Source organism: Psammomys obesus, unplaced genomic scaffold, assembly GCF_907164565.1.
Source record: "Psammomys obesus unplaced genomic scaffold, mPsaObe1.curated_primary_1811, whole genome shotgun sequence".
Classification (NCBI taxonomy): Eukaryota; Metazoa; Chordata; class Mammalia; order Rodentia; family Muridae; genus Psammomys; species Psammomys obesus.
Window position 1 is genome coordinate 1,807,173 of NW_026596225.1, and position 21,474 is coordinate 1,828,646.

The window sequence follows — 21,474 nt, forward strand, 5'->3', positions numbered from 1 at the left end:
TCAAAAATCCCTTTCCCTAATCACAAAATAATGTCCTGTTCTGGACACTACTCCCCAGATATTATCACATCATGATTTAATGCTATCGTAGCTCGCTTCGTTTCCGGGATAATCCCCTGTATACCTACCACATGTGAGTTCAAGAACTTTGGTGAATTTACATAGTAAAATACATTCATCTGCTTATAATTTTAAAACAGTCCCTTTCACATTTATAGAAAAAACTGTCCAAAAACTAAAAAGTTACCATACAGAACCTGTGCTCTAAAGTAAGTTTGGGGATGAAGAGATAGCTCCAAGTTAAACAGTGCAGCTCCCGTTACGTTCCCACTGTGGGTTCCCAGCACCTCCACGGCAGGCCACGGCCATCTGTAACTCCAGTTCTAGGGTTCCAGATGCCTTCTTCTGGTCTCTGTGGGCACTGTCTGCATGCAGCGTACTTAATAGAGTCAAAATATTCATGCACATAAAACAAATCAATCAAAAAAGTTTCAATGGGTTCTTAATCCTTACAATCTATTTGAAAATAATTATTTATATAAAATGACAATTTGGAGAGGGTAGGTTAAAGTCTATCATAATGGATAAGGCAACTATGAAAAACAATCAAGATTATCCACAAAATGCCAATAAAATAGAGATACATAGGTGTGTGAAAACAATCACACACAGTTGCATGCATAAATTAACACGCAATGTAGATAGGGACATGCAGTTGTGTCAGGAGATAGTCAGTCTTTGAGACTGCAACAAAACTCGTGAGGATGACCGATGTTACCCTAGCTATAACTCCCACAGACAGTCTAATTTGTATCTGTTTCCCTGACGGTTATTAAGAGCTCCTTAGCTTTCAAAAGGGTCACAGTTTACATAATAAATCATATGACCACCCTAACATTTATCCTACCTTAATTCCTCTCCAACATATAGGTGGCTGTCTTTAAGTGTAGCTCAAGAGCCAAGAACGACCAAGAGTCTTTTCTAACAATACGTTGTAGCTAGTAACAGAGATTTGAAAATCTGTTTCCCATCCATTAAGTCTGTGATAATTTCAGAAGTATTAGTGAGGTGTTAAGTGCACAGATCCTGAAGACAGATTTGGCAGATTAAATGACTCTGCCACTTATTTAGCCACTTTACATTATGCGCTTCATTTGGTTCCTTAACTGTAACGTGTAGCAACACTGTATCCTTAGCTTCTGGAAGAACTGAACTAACGCACCCACAGCTCCAACTGAATGCGAACCATAAATAAGGGCAACAATTTTCACACTTTGCTAATATATCCCAGTCAGTGACCTGACGCTGTGTGCCCTTGTCACCTCTGTCACCTTGATACAACCTAGAGTCATCTTAGAGAAAAGCCTTGACTGAGAGGTGTCTAGATCAGATTGGCCTGTGTTCATGGGTGTGGGGAGAGCTACCCTGGTTGTCAGTATGAGAGTTGATGTATGAGGGCCCATCCAATTGTGTTGACACCATTCCTCATCCAGGTGGTCTTCAACTATATAACAAGTATGAGCAAGTGAGCCACAGGGCAAACAAAGAACATTCCTCCATGTTTTCTGCTTCAAGTTCCTGCCCTAACTTTTCTCAATAATGGACTGTGACCTGGAAGTATAAAGCAGACATAACCTTTCCTCCACTACTTTGCTTTTGGTCATGGTCTTTGTCGCAGCACTAGAATAAAACTAGAACACCATGCTAAACTACCTTTGTTTCCTCTACATTCTTTATGGCATGAATGCCTTCTATATTTGTTCCATTCTTGTTACAAATAATCATGTCGAAAATAGGACAGTGTTTTTCAGTAGGTCTTCAGCATTGGAACACATCATTGATTCCCTCTGGTTGAGCATCAAATAGTTTGTATTCAGATGCTATCTTCTCTACAAATCACTACCACCATTTGTGGTTTCCATAGGGTAAGTAAAGTTTCCAGCTAAATTTTAAATGTAAAATGTGTCAAGGTAGAGATGTCATCATAATGAACATTTTCATTATCACTTATGAGTAGAACCATGGAAATATTCCCTTGTCTTCTGACACCCATAAACACTAAACTTCCCTGAGTTTAAGTTCATCCAAAATGTAAAGCAAGGTCTATAAATTCTTATACCACTTTGCCTCACCTACATAATCTCTAATAATCATAATAGTCAAGTATTTACTTGACTTTGCAATTATTTAAAGTAGTCTATAAATCGTTTTACCTTTTTTACTCACTGTATAATGAAGACTTCACATTCCCTACTTGAAAAAAATTATTATGCAGAGAATGTACGAAGTGTCTTTCCAGAGATCCAAGATGGTGGCGCCACTCATGCACCATATCTGAACAGCAGCTCGGCAGTAAGAGCAGAGCGACCCAACAAGCTGTACTCTGGACCCCAACACCCTGACATCTGTGCTTCTCAGGTGAGAGGAGAGCCCACAGGGAAATGCAAAGGTCCAACTTCAAGTCACCCGGCTAATCACAGGAAAAGTTCCCAGCTCCCACCTGGCATAGCAGCAGCCCTAGGCACCTGCCCAGTCCCACAGTGTGTGGATACCTTCCAGGTACAATCAGCTCATGGCTCCAACCTCGGGAGCCCACTCCCACTGTCCCCTGGATACCTTCTCGTACTGAGAAGGTGTGGCTCCAAACTTGGGTGCCCACTCTCACTGTCCTGGGCAAGCAGCTCCAAACTTGGGTCTCCTGATGCTCAGGACTCACAAAAGCAACCCAGGCACTGTTTCAAGGCTCAACCCATCTCCCTAAGGAGACCCACAGGACTTCCGAGATCATAGGTTCTCTAAAAAGAGAAAGCACAGTGTCTGAGCAGAGTGCCTGCGCTCACTCAGAGCAAGAAAGATATTGGTTCCAGGACTTCATTGGTAAAAGCACCTGAGGAATCCACTTGGTTCCCAGGATCATATACTTGAGGCGAGCCTCGGGAAAGTCCCTAAGAGCTACCTTCCAGTCTGAGATCATTCTCTCCAGTCTGAGAAGGGTTCCTGCAGAAACATCCAACTTCCTGCCTCAGGCTCTTCCCACATCCCCAAGAACTCCAGTAGGCAACAGGATTTAACAGCCAATGCCTGAGAAAACCAGATGCCTGAAAGAACAGTGTAAAAACACAATCAACAAAAGCCAGAACAACATGTCATCCCCAGAACCCAGTTATCCCAAGATAAGCAGCCCTGGATACTCTTAACACAACTGAAATACAAGAAAATAACCTTAAATCTATGCTTATAAATATAACTGAGAATATGAATAAAATCTGTAAAGAAATTCAAGGAGATACAGTCATACAGATTGCGGCCTTTAGAGAAAAAAAATAAAGAAATCACGGAAAGAAATACAGGTAAAGGAATTGAACAAATCATTTAGTGAAAGGCAAGAAAATACCAACAAACAGGTGAAGAAAATCAATGAAACAGTTCAAGATCTGAAGTTGGAAATGGAATCATTAAAGAAAGCACACACTGAAGAAATCTTGGAGAGGGAGAACTTAGAAAAGAAATCAAGAACTACAGAGGTAAGCATTACCAACAGAATACAAGAGATGGAGGAAAGAATCTCAGGTGTAGAGGACACAGTGGAAGAAATCGATGTATCCATCAAAGAAAATGTTAAATCCAAAAGGATTCCTGGCACAAAACATCCAAGAAATCAAGGACACAATGAAAAGACAAAAGCTAAAAATAATAGGAATAGAAGAAAGAAAATTCCCGGCTCCAAGTAGAAAAATATTTTCAACAAAAATTAGAGAAGAAAATTTCCCCAATCTTAAGAAAAAAGATGCCTATAAGCATACAAGAGGCACCAAATAGATTAGACCAGAAAAGAAAATTCTCCTGCCACATAATCAAAACACTAAATATACAGAACTAAGAAAAAATACTCAAGGGGAAAAGGCCAAGTAATATATACTGGCAAATCTATCAGAATCACACCTGAATTCTCAAAAGAGACTATAAAAGCCAGAAGGGCCTGGACAGACATCTTAAGAACTCTAAGAGACCACTGCCAGTTCAGACTACTATACCTAGCAAAACTTTCAATCACCACAAATGGTGTAAAGAAGATATTCCATGACAGAATCAAATTAAAAATATCTATGTACAATCCCAGCGCTACAGAAGATACTAGAAGGAAAACTTCCACCAGAGGAACTACACACACACACACACACACACACCACACACAACCCAAGCAAACAAACAAAACACCATAGGATATAAATAACTTCACTACAGCAAAACCAAAAGAAGACAAGTACATAAACACACTATCTCAACCAACATCAAACTAAAAGGAACTAACAGTCACTGGTCATTAATATCTCACATCATCAATGGACTCAACTCTCCAATAAAAAGACACAGACTAACAGAATGAATACACAAACAGGACCCAACATTCTGTTGCATAAAAGAAACATCTCAGCCACAAAGAGAGACATTACTTGAAATGAGAGGGCTGAAAAAAGGTTTTCCAAGCAAATGGACCCAAGAAGCAAGCTGGAGAGCCATTCTAATATCTAATAAAATAGACTTTCAACCAAAATTAATCAAAAGAGATAAGGACACTTCATACTCATCAAAGGAAAATTCCACCAAGATGACATCTGAATTCTGAACATCTATGCCCCAAATACAAGGGAACTCACATTAGTAAAGGAAACATAAAGCTCAAACCACACACTGATCACCATACATTAATAGTGGGTGACTTCAACACCCCACTCTCACCAAAGGACAGGTCAATGAAACAGGAACCAAACAGAGAAATAATGACACTGATGTCATGAATCAAATGGACCTAACAGACATCTACAGAACTTTTCACCCAAGCACAAAAGAATATACCTTCTTCTCAGCACCTCACAGAACCTTCTCCAAAATTGACCACATAGTTGGTCAGAAAGCAAGCCTCAACAGATACAAGAATATTGAAATAACCCCTTCTATATTATCAGAGGAAGAGGGCAGTTCATGCAGGCAGGCCTGATGAGACTTGATTGGCTGGAGTCAGGTGGTAGGGGAGGAGGTCTCCCCTCTCCAAGGATTTGGGGAGGGAGAGGAAGATAGGGGGGAAGAGTGAGGAAGGACAGGAATGGGAGGAGACAAAGGAGGGGGCTACAAGCTAGATATAAAGTGAATAAATTATAAATTATAAAAAAAATAATTACAAAGAAATACCAGCTTAGTCTTTTCATGAATATGCAGAATAAATGTATTCTACATTTTGGTTAAAAAAAAAAGAAAGAAAGAAAAGAAAAAAAGAGAAAAAGAAAAGAGAAAAAGAAAGCCTTTCCCTAAGCTCACACTATTGGTAAACTTTTTCCAAGCGTGGATCTCCTGACTTGTATAATGATGTTTGAGGTGATCTTTAGAAGAGAACAGGTTCAAATCCCCTTTCTCCATTAGAATACACACAAATCACCTAGGGAGCCTGTGAGATGAACATCAGTGTCCCAGCTGAAGATAGTCGAGCTCATCTATTTGGAAAGTCCTAAAAATGTGGATGTCAACTGGAGAGTGCCAGGTCCATTATTTGGGTACTAAGCAGCCACATTTTGAGAAACATCCCTCTGGGTGATAACACACTACATGGAGATTATAGGTAAAACTCCAAAGGGACATTTTATCCATATAAAACAATAATTCGAAAATAATTCATGAGTGAAAATGAATAAAGGGGAGATGTGTTTTGGTCCATACAGATCATAATCCTTGTGACCAAGAACATTTTCTCTGTAATGGAGACAGTCAGCTTTTCAGTTTCGCCTGCTGTTTCTGGAACAGCAGAGTGCTGACCAAGTGTCTGCTGTGTCAATGCAAAGCTCTTCCTTGCGAGACGAAACTGCTGTGCTATCTTTACACTTCTCATCCACGAAGAACAGACATCACTGGTAGCATCTCTCGCTTCAGATGGGCTTTCAAGGAACTCGTTTAGTTGAGATATTTCACACCAAGATTTTCTCATGATCCTGGCCTGACATTGTGCTGTCAAGTGCAATATTCTAAGACCACCTGAAAAGGGAATTCTATACCCAGTTAGAAAAGAACTACCCGCAACACATTCTTATTAGAAAAACCTCACAGATGGATAGATTATCTGGGGAGTTAGAAATTTTTCCACAAAATATTTTTAAAATTGTAGAGAAAAGGTTTTGGTGGCAGCTGCTCAGCCCTGCTAGTTCATGCCAGCAGCTGCAGGGTTCCGAGTGGAGAGACATAGTTAAATGCACTTTACTTGGATCTGCACACTAAGCTGCAGTGTTTATTTCTCCACAAGAGGGGGTGTCATGTGTCCCTGACTGGCCCTGAATTACATATAAGGGTGACGTTCTTCAACTTACGCTCCTCTATCAAGTCTCCACTCCCACGTAAATTATGGAAATGTACCGCCATGCCCATTTTTATGCTGTGCCGGGAGTAGAACCCATGGCTTCCATCATGCTAAGCAAGAACTTTACTGTTATTTTTAACAAAATTTCAATTGTTCAATTTTACCACTAAAGACTGGGTTGAAAGCCTGCTAGCTCAGAGAGGCAGAGAAAGCACTCAGCTGATGTTCCTCTTCAGCTGATGCCCTTCTTTCCCAAAAGGAAAATAAAACCTCCTTCCCAACTCCATCTCAAAAAAATTATCAAACTGAATGTCCCTCCCTTCTACCACCTGTGCGCCTCTTTATGTCTTTCTTTCTTCCTCTTATTCTGTTTTTTTTTTTTTTTTCTATGTTCACTCCCTGTCAACTGGCTGCTTGCTCTGCCTCTTGACCTATGGTTGGCATCACTTAATCCTGCTCAAGCAGAAAAGCTCTTAGACTGAAGTGTGTGCTAGGGCCATGCCACACTGCAACTAGTATTGGGTTTTTCCATTAAAGCACACAATCTCAGGGTTCTCAGTGTGATCAAACGTCCTGCCACACTTCACCAGCTGAGTTTTCCCAGCCCCGGGAGATGGTTTTTCTTATCTGAAGGTTTGGATGTCTGTATGTATGAATCATTTGCCACAGAAGTTTTAAAATGTGCCTATGTTTAAAAACCTGTGTTGAATACATTATGAAATGGTCAATAGGAAAAATATTTCTAAATCTACGTAATTTACATCTTTGTATATTGATAAAACTGTGGCCAGTTTTCAAATCCCTGTCTAAGAGTGATGGTAGTTCACTGAAACTTGCTACAAACACATTTCTCATCTTGTAACTTAAGAGTACAATTTATTGATTAACATCTGTTATAAAAGAGTGATTAATTAGACATGCTTACAGGTATGCACCTGTTTCATGTGATTAATGTAAAAAATCATGGAGGTTATCAACATTGCCATTTTAATACAATTTTTTAATTAAAAAAATCAGGTTCTGAAAAGATTTTTTAAATGTTACCTGGGTTATTTCTGTGCCTAAACTACTATTGTCTCCATATAATATTTATTTTATAACCTCTGCCTCTTGTTTGACTGTAATAAATCAATTTTATGGAGGATGTAACTTATTGGCTAAAGAATACAAATGCATTGATTTTATAAAGAATCGAGTCAGTCAATAAACTGTCCTATTGTTAGAGCCTCAAAAAAAAAATGTTGGGAAACAACATAACCAGTGTGCTTAGCTTATTAGGTAGAAAGATCTATGATGATGGAAAGATGTTGCAACAAAAATTTTTTTTTTTATGAATCTTCAAGGAGATATAATTAAAAGTTTTACCTTTTCTTGATTTTTTTTCCTCCTGATCACTCACATCTTAGCAGGTGACTAATTATGGTTTAAAATCTAATTGCTGATTGTAGGCCTTCTCAGTAAGAGACCATTGGGGCTCATGGCCTGGAGTGAGTTTCTGCTGATGTGACTGCTGAAGTAGTCAGGTGGAGGGTGCATGGCCTGACATTGGGGAGCCTGCCCAGAGACCAACAACCAAATGCAGGCTCTGAGATGGTGTGGAGGAACCTGATTGGTCACCTAAAGCTATTCAGTGCTCTCTCTTCCAGGAATAGGTCAGTCTGCAGCCACTCGCCCTCTGAATCCAGTTCCCAGTGTCCGTGTAATGACTCCACCTCTCAACCCCCTGTGTTCACCCACGGGCTGGACCCTTGGGAGGAGGACCAACAATAGCCTCTGTTTACTACCATATTATTCTAAGTGCAAGTGAACATATATGCTGCCTTGCTTGCAGTCTTTGACACAACAATACTGTCATTTGTAAACTTTCTTGTTCTAAAGGGAGCTATGCACTGTAAATAATAATTACGTAAATAAAAGCATTTAATATAAAAAATGACCCTTATATGCTCATATACTTGAATGTTTAGTCATCAGGGAGTGCAGCTGTTTGAAAAAAACTAGAAGGATTAGGAATGGCAAGTAGTGTGTCTTTGTTGAAGGAATTGTGTCACTGGGGATGGGATTGGAGGTTTCAACCAGCCCATGCCAGTTCTAGTTTCTCTCTGCCTGAAGATCAGGATGTAGCTATCAGCTACCGTTCCTGTGCCACACATTAATCCACACTCCCTGTCATGATGGTAATGGGCTAACCCTCCAGTTAAGCGTCCCTTTTACAAGAATGGCCTTAGTCATGGCATCTCTTTATAGCACTATAACAGTAACTAAAGAAGTATGCATAAAGATGGTTGTTGAGTAACTGGAGCACACAGATTTTTCTTTTTCTTTTTGGTTTTTTGAGACAGGGTTTATCTGTACAACCTCGCAAACCAGGCTGGCCTCGAACTCACAGAAATCTGCCTGCCTCTGTCTCCCTGAAGTGCTGGGATCACAGGCGCGTGCCAACACACCTGGCTGATTTTTCATTTCTTAAGGAAATCTGCACTCATATATGTAACATTTTGCAGAGTGATTCAAACACTACCCCATCCAAGGCTCTATGTCTAATTTAAACTGAATTTTAAAATAGAGCATAGGATCAATTATCTTTTCTATTGCTAAATTTATTTTTGTGTTTTAAATCCACATCCTTTTATTCTCTCTCTAACGAAGTCAACAATCATAGTTCCAACAACAGCAGTAAATGGATAACAAATTGTTATTTACAAGATTCATTGTTAAGAATTAGAAGTCACATGTGCTTAATTCAGTATATAAATAACTAGGTTGCTATCTTCATTCATATTAAAACTGATTTATCTACAGAATAAGTATGCATGTGTTCAAATTTTCTTTTTCATATAAAAGACAAAAGGATCTAATATGGTAATAACTTAGGAAAAACATGTAAAGATTAATTATCACTGTAAAAGATTATATTCATTTCATAGAGGTAAAAAAAAAAAAGGAAAAGTTACTCAGAGTTCAGTTAAGAATAAAGATCTTTAGTTTTTATACAACTCACTTTGGCAGCATTATGGAAAATCAGAGAGGGGTGAGGCTTGAACCAGGAGGAAATGACACAAAATGTTTGATAGTAGCCATCAAAAGAACTTGGTGAAGCAAGAGACATGGAGTAATAATGAACAGTAGAAGAGATAATCAATTCATAGTCTGAAATTCTGGGGGCAGACTGTGTGTGGTACAGCATTTAGGGAAGGGAGTAATCAATAAAGCCTAAAAGGGTCTGGGAGAAGACCTGTGAATACCTCCTTTTGCAATCAGGCCCTCCAGGAAGCTTTAATGAATTATTATTGTTCAGTAAGACATAACATACAGATCTACACTGTGGATTAAAGTACAAATCAAGAATCTAAAATCAGTCTTGTTCCTTGTCAATAAAAAGAATCAATTAAAATATTTTAATGTACTGAAATGTTTACTTAAAATAACTGAAGAGAAAATTAGTTAAAATATATTTTGTTACTTAATTTAGCTGCATCCTAGGTAAAAGGTATTAATTCAAAAATTAGTCCACATCTAAAATAGTAGCTACTCATGACATAGCTGGATTACTTGATAACTCTTCAAGATCCATCTGTTTTTTTTCATATTGTACAAAAAGTTTAGCTGAAATGTGCTATGGTAAAAATCAACATCCCAGTGTGTAAGAAAACACACCCTTCAGCACTAAAGGCATGCTAATCTTTGCAACCTTTTCAGGTACGTGATCTTGGTTTCACCTTGCTCCTTCCATTAGTCGCTTCCAGATGTCCTTTCTTAAATAGTTTCCTAGGATACTTCATAGTTCGGAGAACCCATGACAGTTGTTGAATATTTCTATCCCAGTTGTGTGTCCTAGGACTGGAGAGATAACCACAGCATGGACTGAAGAACCCAATAGACTACTGTAAGATGGACTTGAGCTAAACTCCACTGATGATCTATACTGCTCAAGCCTATAATTACTGATGGTAACATTTTGAGTCTCTTACTATGAATCCCAGTTCAGAGTCAAGTGTCTAGTCATGCCCAAATGTTTGGTTGTTTGTCTCTAATCCAGTGACCCTGCTTGAAAGTCAGTCTCTTTTCAGAATTACGAGACAGAGATTAACTGTGTACGTTTCAAGCAGTGTAGGAGGCCCCTTCCTCACAGAAGCCCAGCCTGGGCTTCCTTCAGAGTCTTGGGTTTGTAGACTGATCAACTCTTGGAGCTGCACCTGCTTTGGTGGTTCAAGTCACTCTTGATGAGAACCCTCCCACTTCATTAAAATCAAGTAAAAATATTGTATATTCTCATCTAAGTATTTTCTAGGGACACCATCATGAACTAGAAAGTGTGAACTAGACAATCCATGCAAACATCTTTATATCCCGAGCTACGGGTGCTCCTGGTTCTCTGTTGCTACCTGCACTCTTGTGAACACAAGCATAAGAAGGCCAGCTTTGTTAGTTTTGTGGAAGCTGATAAACATTTTACATATAAGCCTGCCTCAAGACTGTTGAATATTCACAGGCCCTCTAAAGCTCGTTCATGGACAAGTGGAGGGCCTTTCTTGACACAACAGAATTCTTTCCTTACATTATCATTTTAGATAACTTTATGTACTTTCTTTTCTTTTATGGAATGCTTCATAAACGAGCATCACCCTTGCTCAGGGCCTATGCTACTCTTCACTGTACTGTTTCAATTTTAGGATATGTGCTGCTGAGTCCAACATAAATTTTATTTTCTAAAAAGCCCCAATTTCCCTTCTGGGGACTGAAAGGCACAGAAGACTTTTTTTTTTTTTTTTAAATTCACTCATTGCTTGTTTTTCATGTTTTAATGATCAATAAAAAGCTTTACTTGCTTTTCTGAAAAAGTGAAGATGAGATTTTGTGGTCTGAAATGACATATATATATATATATTTTTTTTCATCCACAGATTTTTGTTGTTGTTGTAAAGGTTTTGGAACCTATAAATAGAGCCACATCAGGTGAGGGAGCAAAAAAGCTTGGAGCAACCTTTCCTTGTCACTATTTATTTCCTCTTTTTTCTTACAGAGGGCATTTGAAAGTTATGCTCAGCATGCCTTGCTCTTCTTAGGTAAGCATGTTTTTTTCTGGTTTACTGAAAATAAAGCAGTATCAGTTGCTTGTTATCCTGCTGCCTACATGATGTAGAGTCCCTGAATGTGTGTTTCTCTCAGTCTAATGGTCCCTAAATGAATTTATGATCACAATTGTTGCACTGTGTTCTTTTTACTCCTATTTTCACACATATCCTACTACTCAGCAGTAAATTGTTTAAGTTAAACAATATTTAACTTAAACTGTTTAAGTTATCTAATATTTATACCAAAAAAGACATGGGAGGTGTAAACTGAGGTAAAAACCTGCGAACTCAGTTAGGTAACTATTTTTCTGAACCATAAAGAAAACACCCATTGATAAGACTGATTATACAGTTTTTCTATCTGTGTCATTGTTCTTAGCTAGTCTATCTTTTTGTTGAGCTCCTCCAAACCCAAGAAGGCTCCTTAGCTCTCTTTCCTAGAATTCTGTTTTACCTGTGTCCTGCCAGCTGTTTCTCTGTTGTTTCAGCAACCCCAAAGAGAGGATCCCTATTTCTTACCCAGAGCTCCTCCATAAATACCCTTCCAAGCCAAGAGAGAAAGGGAGGGAGGGAGGGAGGGAGGAAAGACCTATTAAAGATCCAATTGTTTATAAAAAGAAGTATCTAGCTCTTCCCCTACATCCTTGACAGACTGAACCAGCCACCCTGATGGTGTATGTGTTGGGGAGGGCTCCAAGCCAAGTCAGCAGGGGCCTAACCATTTCATCTTTATGGTGGGGTAGGCTCCAGGCCACCCAGCTCACTTTGCCTTGGGTCATAGAGCAAAGACTACAGGACTTGTCCCAAACAACTTGCCTTAAAATAGGCAGGAACTTTCTATTCTTTAGCATCCATATCTATGGAGGCTTCTTATAAAGCACACCCAAACTGCATCTCTTCAGGACACACCTACCTGCATCTGACAAATTCAATACCTATATTAGGCTCTTATGTTTTGCTATGTACAATAATTAAATATCCTGTAACAGTGAATAGACCATCCGAGCTTATAGTAACTGCTAATGTTGTCTGCAATGCATTCCATTATATGGAACATTTGCTTGGGGTAGCACAATTAGAGACCCCTGTCTGATATCAGAGAGAAGAAAATGATAAATTTAAATTGAATTTGGACTGAAGAATGGCAAGTCTGGGGAACAGACTGGAGAAACCAGAAAGAAGTTCCACATGTTAAATGTGTGGACATTATGGGCCCCTTGTACTCTCCTACACAACACTATCAATTAATCAGAAACTCTTGCTATTTCCAAATCCAGAACCCAAAGCATGCTGTTCTCCTATGCTCAATGCAAACATACTTGCTGTCGCAGGCAATACTCACCTCTCATTTGGGTTATATTGAAGCTTCCCCACTGGCGCCTCTGCTTCCACTCTTCTTCCTTTACAGCTTAAGCTTCAGACAGAGCCAGAAGTCCCCTCCAGAGCAGAGCTCAGATGTCACTTGTTTCAAAGAGCTTGCAATTTCAGAATGATAACCAAAGGTGTTTTGACATACCTTGTCTCTGATCTTATCTCCAACTGGAGCCATCCCTCAGTATCTGGAGGGGTAGGGTAGTTCCAGGACCTCCAGAAGAGGTGAAAATCCATCATACATATAATAAAACTTGAATAAGCCTGTCACACATCCTCTTGTATACTTTAAATGAACTTTAGCTTACGTATAGTACTTAGCACAATATAAATATGCCACGTATGTAGTTGTTACACTGTTACACTAGTGTTACCACAGTAATGAATGGGCTTCTCTCGAGGAACATAACAGAATGCATGTTCACTATAGAATGGTTCCTTCTTAGATTGGTTTACATGACAGAGGTTGTTAAACTTAACTGCCATCTGCATACTGGAAAGAGAGAGAACCCACTGGTTGCTCAGTCCATGAAGTTGATATAGCAGTCCTTGGAGAATCACAGTCAGTTCACTTTGGAAAGCAAAAGAAACTGTCAGCAGAGGATGGCAACTGCAGGAACAGACACTCACAAAGAAAGACGAACGCATGTAGGTGAAACTGCATTTTCCTCAGACCTCTTTATATCTGGGCTGCCTATAGGAAGGAGTTATCTATTGTGAGAATGAATCCCCCAGAGCTCACAGGTGTGTCCAGAAGTCTGTCTCCTGGTGATTCTTCATTCCTTCAAAGTAGCAATCAAGAGCAATCATCATGACTATGGGAGAAATACTAAGAGAATGTGCACACTCAGCACAGATAAAATTATTTTCCTAATGGTTTTAGTGTACAGTTGGTTGAATCCATGAACACATGGCAGATTCTCACTCTCTATTACAGACACACCTCTTCCTTGCAGTTCTTCACTTTGGCCTTAGAACTTTACACTAGATTTTTTCCTCTGTCTGAAATTCTATTTCCCCACATAAGTAGATAACTAACTCCCCAACCATTGAAATCTTCACTTAAATGTCATCTTAGAGAATCATCCACAACATTTCAGAAGTTGGAATCCACCAGCCTTCTCACCCTTAACTTCCTTTCCTGATCTAAGTCTTGTTTTCTCTGTGGGGAAAAATGCCACTTCAGCTCAAAATATATGTTTATCGATTATGCTTTTTGCTTACTGCTCATCCCACAACACCCCACTGAGTATACACCACTCTCTCCAAGAAGAATTATGCCAGAGGTGCAACCAGGAAATCAGTACTTAACAATTAAAGAATCACAGGAATTCATTAATGAATGCCAATGCCAAACTGACTACACGCACAAATAAGTGAGGAAAGGAAAAAGTTAGGGCAGGAGATGAGGACAGAAAAGCTGGCAATTATTGTCCATTGTGTAAAGAGTACAATGTTTGAAATAGTGATGATATCTCATGTAATCCGTCTAATGAAATTGCAATTATTATGATTTTCTATGATACATATTGCCAAATTCTAACAGCTCAGTGGTGGCGTTCAGTTTTAAATACATGTCACCTGAAAATACTGTCTTAAAAACGTGTACTAGTCACTTTTTATTGCAGTGATAAAATACCATGGCAAAACGCAATTTATAGAAGAAGTTTATTTTGTTCTGTAGTTTCACAGGAATGAAGAGTTCACCGTGGCAGCAGGTGGATACAGTAGGAAGCAGAGGGACCACATCTTAACCACACACAGGAAGCAGAAGGAGAAAACGGGAAGTGGAACAAGGTCACAAGTCCTTAAAGCCCTCAGCAGTAATTCCTGCATCCAGGCTCCCCAACCAGCACCATCAGCCTGGGACCAAGGTGTTAAATACATGTGCCTATGGTGGGACATTCTTCATTCAGACCACAATATAAAACAAGACAAATCTACTTCAGGTTAGACACAGCTACAACAGTGTGTAAGAGGTCAGTTCCTAAAAGAGCAAAGCAGGCTCACAGATGCCATCAGATTATGACAACTTACATTTTCAAAATTTCAGTTAAAATCCTTCAAGTATGTAAACATGAATCAAATTGCTATTATTATTTCTAAGCCTTTATCTCACAGGATTCTGATCTGCACAGGACATCCAAAATTATAACTTTTAAAATTATATGAAGACAGCTAATGTTTCTAACCAAATTATTGTTCCCCTCATCGATGAGCCCAGGAACTTTCATTCAAAAGCTGATAAACAGCAAAAGAGTAAATTATGACACCCAAGATAATACAGTATCTTGATACTCTCTCTTAAAACTTGAGAGCCTTTCCTTCATTGTTGATGATTATTAATATTTAATATTGATTTACCTTTTAGATAAACAGCTGTATACTCACACAAGGAATAGGATTTATTTAATTAACCTAGAGCACAATGCTGGGCAATAATTACTCCATCCTAAACCTCCAAGCCCTCATAGCTTCCTCCCATTCAGATTTTCCACATTATACTTGCTTTTTAGTCGTATCTTAGGTCCAGTTTATGTCTTCTGATATTTCCTGGTCCTCTCCTCTAGGATCTCTCCTCCCACTATCTTCTTTCTTCTCCCATCTGGACCAGGATGTCCTTCACTATTCTCTCCATTGCTCAGCACTGGCAGGTTGTTTCATTGACAATTACATAGAACAAATGGTGGCATGTTTACACAACCTTGAGACAGGTGATGCTTAGAATAAGCATCACAATGCAATGTCCCAATTGAAACCAGACAGTGGAGTAGAGAAATCAGCATGTGAATGAACAAGGGTAAATTGTATACATTTCACAGGAACATTATACCAACACTTCATTAACTAAAGAATTCTTCATAATTATAATCATAACTGAAAAAAGCCAATTGTCAGTTATAGTTTACATTTTCTCTTACTTTGTAACAATTGTTTTAGGAAGAAATTAAAATGTTATCTACTAAAGACTTTAGCAGAAGGCTAGCTAGATTTTCACACTGGCAGTTCCTCTTTAGTCTCAAGAAAATTCCAATCACAAAGGTATAGCTAGACAGCCAGGAGCTGCTAGAAATGGGTTTTAACAAAAATTTCATATATGCTTCTTAATTCTACAGGTAGAAAACATGCAGTAAGTTGCATTTAGCCCCAGAAGGGTCACTGGACTTATTTCTTACTATACTCTTGACTGACACCCAAGGATGCCATTTCAAAGGAGAAGAAATTATAGAAATGACAGAAGAAACAGATTTCTCTGTTTTACCTGTTTTTTTAGACAGGGTCTCACTGTGTAACCACGGACAGTTTTGAACTCTGAGGCTCAGACTTCTAAGCAGATGAAACTATAGGTATAACCCAATCCCTGCCTTTAAGTTTATTTCTAAAATAACCCAAAATAAGGAAATATTCAACTTAGCTTAAAGAGTCAATATACATTTAAAAGTCTTTTTCTTATGATCAGTCAACATGACTAACTTGTTTATGTAGAAACTTAAATTCACAAACACAATTTTCAAACTTTGATTTAGGGCTAGCTAAAATGTATCTTTTTCTTTTTCTTTTCTTTTTTTTTAAGAAAAAATTATTTAGGTGGACATGGTGGTAAATGTCTTTAATTCCAGCACTTGGCAGAAGCAGGCAGACTTCTGTGCGTTCTAGACTAGCTTGGGCATTTCAGCTAGTTCCAGGATAGCCAGAACTACAACATTGCTCAGCACTGGCAGGTTGTTTCATTGACAATTGAAATAGTCATGATATCTCATGTAATCCGTCTAATGAAATTGCAATTATCATGATTTTCTATGATACATATTTGCCAAAATATGTATGCCTCAAAAAAAAAAAAGTGTGTGTGTGAGTGTTTGACAATTATGTGTATGTATGTGTGGACGTATTTGTGCATGGGTGTGTGTGTGTGTCTGTGCATGCAAATGCATGTGTATGTACCGAGGTCAGAAGAAAACTTGTGGGAGTGAGTTTTCCCCTCTTAACATGTTAATTCTGGGGACTGAATTCAGGGTGTCGGGCTTGTTGGCAAATTCCTGGGTCAATTACGCCATCTCACTGCTCCATGTTTCTTTAACACAGAGGTTCTCGACTTTCCTAATGCTGCAATCCTTTAATGTTGTAGTGACCTCCAACCATAAACTTATTTTTGTTGCTACCTCGTTACTGTCATTTTGTTACCGTTATGAATCATGATGTAAATATCTAGTATTTCCAATGGTCTTAAGGACAGTTAAACCTCCAAAGGGATCATGACCCACAGCTTGAAAACTGCTGCTTTAATATATAACCAGCACTGATTTATATATATGTGTGTGTGTGTGTGTAAACAGACTATAGTTAGGCCTGCTGTGGAGGTACAAGCAATCCCAGGTGAAAACAGGAAAATCAAGTGTTCAAGATTATCCTTAGCAAGATGAGGCCAACCTGGACTACCTGAGATCCTCTCAAAAAAAAAAAAAAACAAAAGAAAAAATTATATATCAAATAGAGGTCTCATTTGAAAGAATGCTATTACATTAAAAAAAAAAATTGACAGAGGTCCTCCTCCCCTTCTACTTGATCCTAGCCTATCAGGTCTCATCAGGACTGATTGCATTATCTTCCTCTGTGACCTGGCAAGGCTGCCCTCCCAAACGGGGAGGTGATCAGAAAGCCTGTCACTGAGTCATGCCAGGGAAAGTCCCTATTCTCCTTACTAGGGACCCCACTTGGAGACTGATTCTATGGGCTACATCTGAGCAGGGTTTTAGGTCCTCTCCATGCAGTGTCCTTGGTTGGGGTATCAGTCTCTTCATGGCCCCCAGGATTCAGTTTTTATGGCTCTGTTGGTCTCCTCTAAGGGAGGGTCATGGGGGGAGGAGGATGAGATTGGGAGAAGAAAAAGGAGGGGGCCACAGCCGGGACACAAATTGAATAAATTGTAATAAATAATAATAATTTTAAAAACCTGTTACTTCTTGTTGGGTTTAGACTAGGGACAAGTGGCTGGGGTGCCTATTTAACACATCAAAGCAGACCTGGCTTATGGATCCACACAGCATCCCTCAGTCCCTACCTGTTACAGGCCATGGCTAGCACTCCCTGACTTCTACGCTGAACGTCCCAGCCCAGGGGCTGGGCTTCCTCTCCCCCAGAATTTCTGCAATATACAACCTAGAAATTTCGGTTCTCTCTCTTCCCACCCTCCTTCTCTGTCTCCCTGTCTGCACGGTGACTTCCCTAGCCCCGTTCTTGAGACTGGTGAGCCAATGTGAGAGCTGCTCTCAATAAACCTGCCTTCATACTTTAATTTGGCTTGAATTGGCTCATTGTGTCAGTGTGAGAATACCCATCAATTATAAACATTTTTTAATAAAGAGTCTTAAAACATACATATTACTCTTAATGATGTTTTTTGATTGAACCAATTACAAAAATGACAAAAATTTCCCCCTGGTCAACTCAATCTGGCTAGATACTGATCAATCTTACTAGTACTTTCCAAGAGCATGGTTTTGGTTTCACTGACTAGATAAAAATGCTTCCTTATCCTGAATTGGGACAATCTATGAATAAATAGAAATAGCCAATTGTGACTGCAAGAGCACAGTTTTATGTGGCTGAAAACATTTTAGCTTTTGTAATTTAACTATTAAAGGAAACTATTAGAGTTGTCTTTAGAGCTTGGACCATTGTACCAGGAATAGTTATTTCTGGTAATAAATCAGTCAGGATTAGTAGTTATTTCAGCCATTAAAAATAATTTTTTGCTCATAGACTAATATTCCCTCCATCCTCCAATTTACTCTTTAAATGGCGTTGCTTTCACCAGGGATACAGCGTGTACTTACTTGCTTGCTTTTGTCAGCCTCCCTCCCAGTAGGTAGCTCCCTAGGAACAGGGGCTTTGCTCTTGTTGTTTGCTAGTCCGTGTGTTTGTGGTAATGGGCATTAAGTCCAGGGCCTCAATAATAAACACTGCTTCTTTAACTGAGCTACATCTCAACCTCCTTTATTGTTCACAGCTTCATTCCTAGTACTTAATAGTACTCAAGTACATGGTATTAGTTTAATGACTATCTGTTGAATGAACTTTCAATTAATTTCTGAGAATCATCTGGCTAAAGTTTTACTAGGCATCCACAATGTGATAGAAAGATGCAGTGAAAAAGTTATTATAATTTGGGGAACAAACAGATGCAGATAAAACTTCAGATAATTTCCTATTCATTTCATTGAAAGTTCACATTACTGCACTGTTATGATCCTACATATGTTAGGAGCTTTATAAACACTTTACAAAAGCTTCTTGAAAATGCTATACACTTAGACAAACATCACAGACTTTTCACAAGTTAACGCCAATCACTTTTAAACACCATACTCAGAAGGCATGTAACAGGAACCTATGTTTATGAAGTCAGCCAACAGAAGCAGATAGAATGTTACCTAAGTAATCTCTGCTCTCAGCTCTCCTTCAGTAACGTTCCCAAAGTTTTCTCATTAAAAGGATAATTTAGCCTCCTTTTAAAAAACAGACAACCATTTTTCTTTATACACAATATGTTCATATAAATGATCAGACCTTCTGAAGAATAACACACCAGTTCCCCTGATCATAATAGCTCTGCAGAATGCTAACATCACCCAGAGCCTTGCAAGAAGCCTCCAATTCTCCATCACGGAAAACATGGTAGTAACGATGAAACACAGGACTGGGATCAGGACATCCTGCTGGGCCAAATGGCTCAACAACCTTGCCTTTACCAGGGTTTCCCTTGAGGTGCCAGGGAACCAGCACATCTTGAGAATGAAAAGAAGTCCTATTTCTATGAATAGGAAGCTCAGAATTAGGAACGTTCCTTGACTTACAACCTCCTTTCTTGATGTTATTAGTGGAAGGGACAGACAATGCTGGGTCTTCGCTGACCCCATCAGGCATTTGATTTTCTAGTAATTCTTCCACGGGTGTGTCACTGTTTATCTCCTCTTTATCTCCTTGGCTGATTTTGTTTCCTCTAAGGTACTTGGACTTCTGATTTTTATATTCTTGTTCCATTGCCCAGACATAAATGAGGGCCTGCCCACCAGGTCTCAGGAGACGGGCAATTTCTTGGAGAGCTTCCACTCTGCGCTCCTAAAAAAACATTTAAAATGAAATGACTGTAATTTATCAACCCAGAGAGAGAAAGTAGGAAACATAATTAAATATAGGACTGTTTGCAGATGCTCAACACTGTACATAAAGCAGCTGGCTAAGGCACTGGTAAGGAAGTCATAGGCTGGACCTGAGCAAATTTAATTCATAGTGAGGGGGATTAAAATACACGCAGAAAACAAGATTCACTGGCCTACGGACACCAGGCTCTCAAAACAGAGAAATCAAGCAGCTGAAATACAGGGGTCAGAATCATAGATAAAGGAGGAACTAGAGAAAAATGCCTCCAAAGGCTACATGCAAACTCCCCTCAAGGCATCCTCCAGTTCTCACACTGCATGTGCACTGGGTGAAATTCCAAAAAACTCAGCAAAGGAGTAGCTAGGAAGTTAGAAAGCAAAGTGGAGGTTTCAGCAATCAGACAATGCTGGAGAGACAGAAGATGACTGAAGGTCTGCAAGGTACGATGGCCCAGATATAAACCCAGCTTAACTTGAGACCTTAGGGAGGGACAGAAATTATGTAGCTATAATCTCTCCCCAAAAAACAGAGAGCCAATCCTTAAAGAGTTAAAGTAATCAGCTTATATGTACTTGATGGTCTTAATTTACTTCTCTTTGGGAGAAGACAACAATCCATTTAATAAAATAGCCAGAATGTAAGAACAATAACAATAATAATAAATCCACCATGAAGTATATTGAAAGTACTCATGACCAAAGCTTCAAAGCTACAGGCACCAGGAGTCCACCTCTATCACTTTGCATTTTGCTCCCTTTCAACAAAAGGTCTCCTGATCCTAGAACTAGCTTTTTCCTTCTAGACTATCAGCCAAGAACCCCAACAATAATGCTATCTCTGTCATATTTAGCACTGGGATTACAGGTGTGTGTGAGGACTATGCCCAACTTTTATGTGGGTGTCAGGACCTCAACTCTTGTCCTTATGCTTATACAGAAAGTGCTCTGAACTACTGAGTCACCTCTGTAGTTCAAGAATATTTTAGTATATGTAAAAGAAAGGGTGTTTACTGTTGAGAAAGACAGGGATAGATGATAGCTAGATACATAGATAGATAGATAGATAGACAGACAGACACAGACAGACAGATAGACAAAGAAATGGATTTAATGACGTCCTTTTTCAGTGGCAAATGAAGAACACTTTGACTTATTTAACTCTGAAGTATGTTTTTCAAAGTTATATGGATTCTTTACAACTATCACTTCTACAGGGTGGACATTAGAAGTAGGAGAAGATAAGGAACAGGACAGGAGCCTTCCACAGAGGACCTCTAAAAGACCCTACCCATCAGGGTATCGAAGGAGATACTGAGACTCACAGCCAAACTTTGGGCAGAGTGCAGGAATCCTTATGGAAGAAGAAGGAGACAGAAAGACCTGGAGGGGACAGGAACTCCATAAGGAGAACAACAGAGCCAAAATAACTGGGCCTAGGGGGCCCTGCAGAGACTGATACTCCAACTAAGGACCATGCATGGACAGGACCTAGACCCCCTGTTCAAAGGAAGCCTGTTAGGTT

At 39.2% G+C, this 21,474-nt stretch overlaps 1 protein-coding gene and 1 non-coding gene across 2 annotated transcripts in view; both read right to left on the minus strand.

Annotated features, from left to right (window-relative positions):
• Window positions 1–10,935: 10,935 nt before the first annotated feature.
• Window positions 10,936–11,040, minus strand: LOC129668100 (U6 spliceosomal RNA). The gene has a single exon (XR_008718868.1). It is a non-coding gene; the product is annotated as a U6 spliceosomal RNA (small nuclear RNA).
• Window positions 11,041–14,449: 3,409 nt separating this feature from the next.
• The window catches only part of Alkbh8 (alkB homolog 8, tRNA methyltransferase), a 46,866-nt gene continuing 39,841 nt past the window's right edge, over window positions 14,450–21,474 (minus strand). The window contains exon 12 of the mRNA XM_055595858.1: window positions 14,450–19,911. Within this exon, the coding sequence (XP_055451833.1) occupies window positions 19,354–19,911 (558 nt within the window). The 3' untranslated portion in view covers window positions 14,450–19,353. The remainder of the gene's footprint in view (window positions 19,912–21,474) is intronic.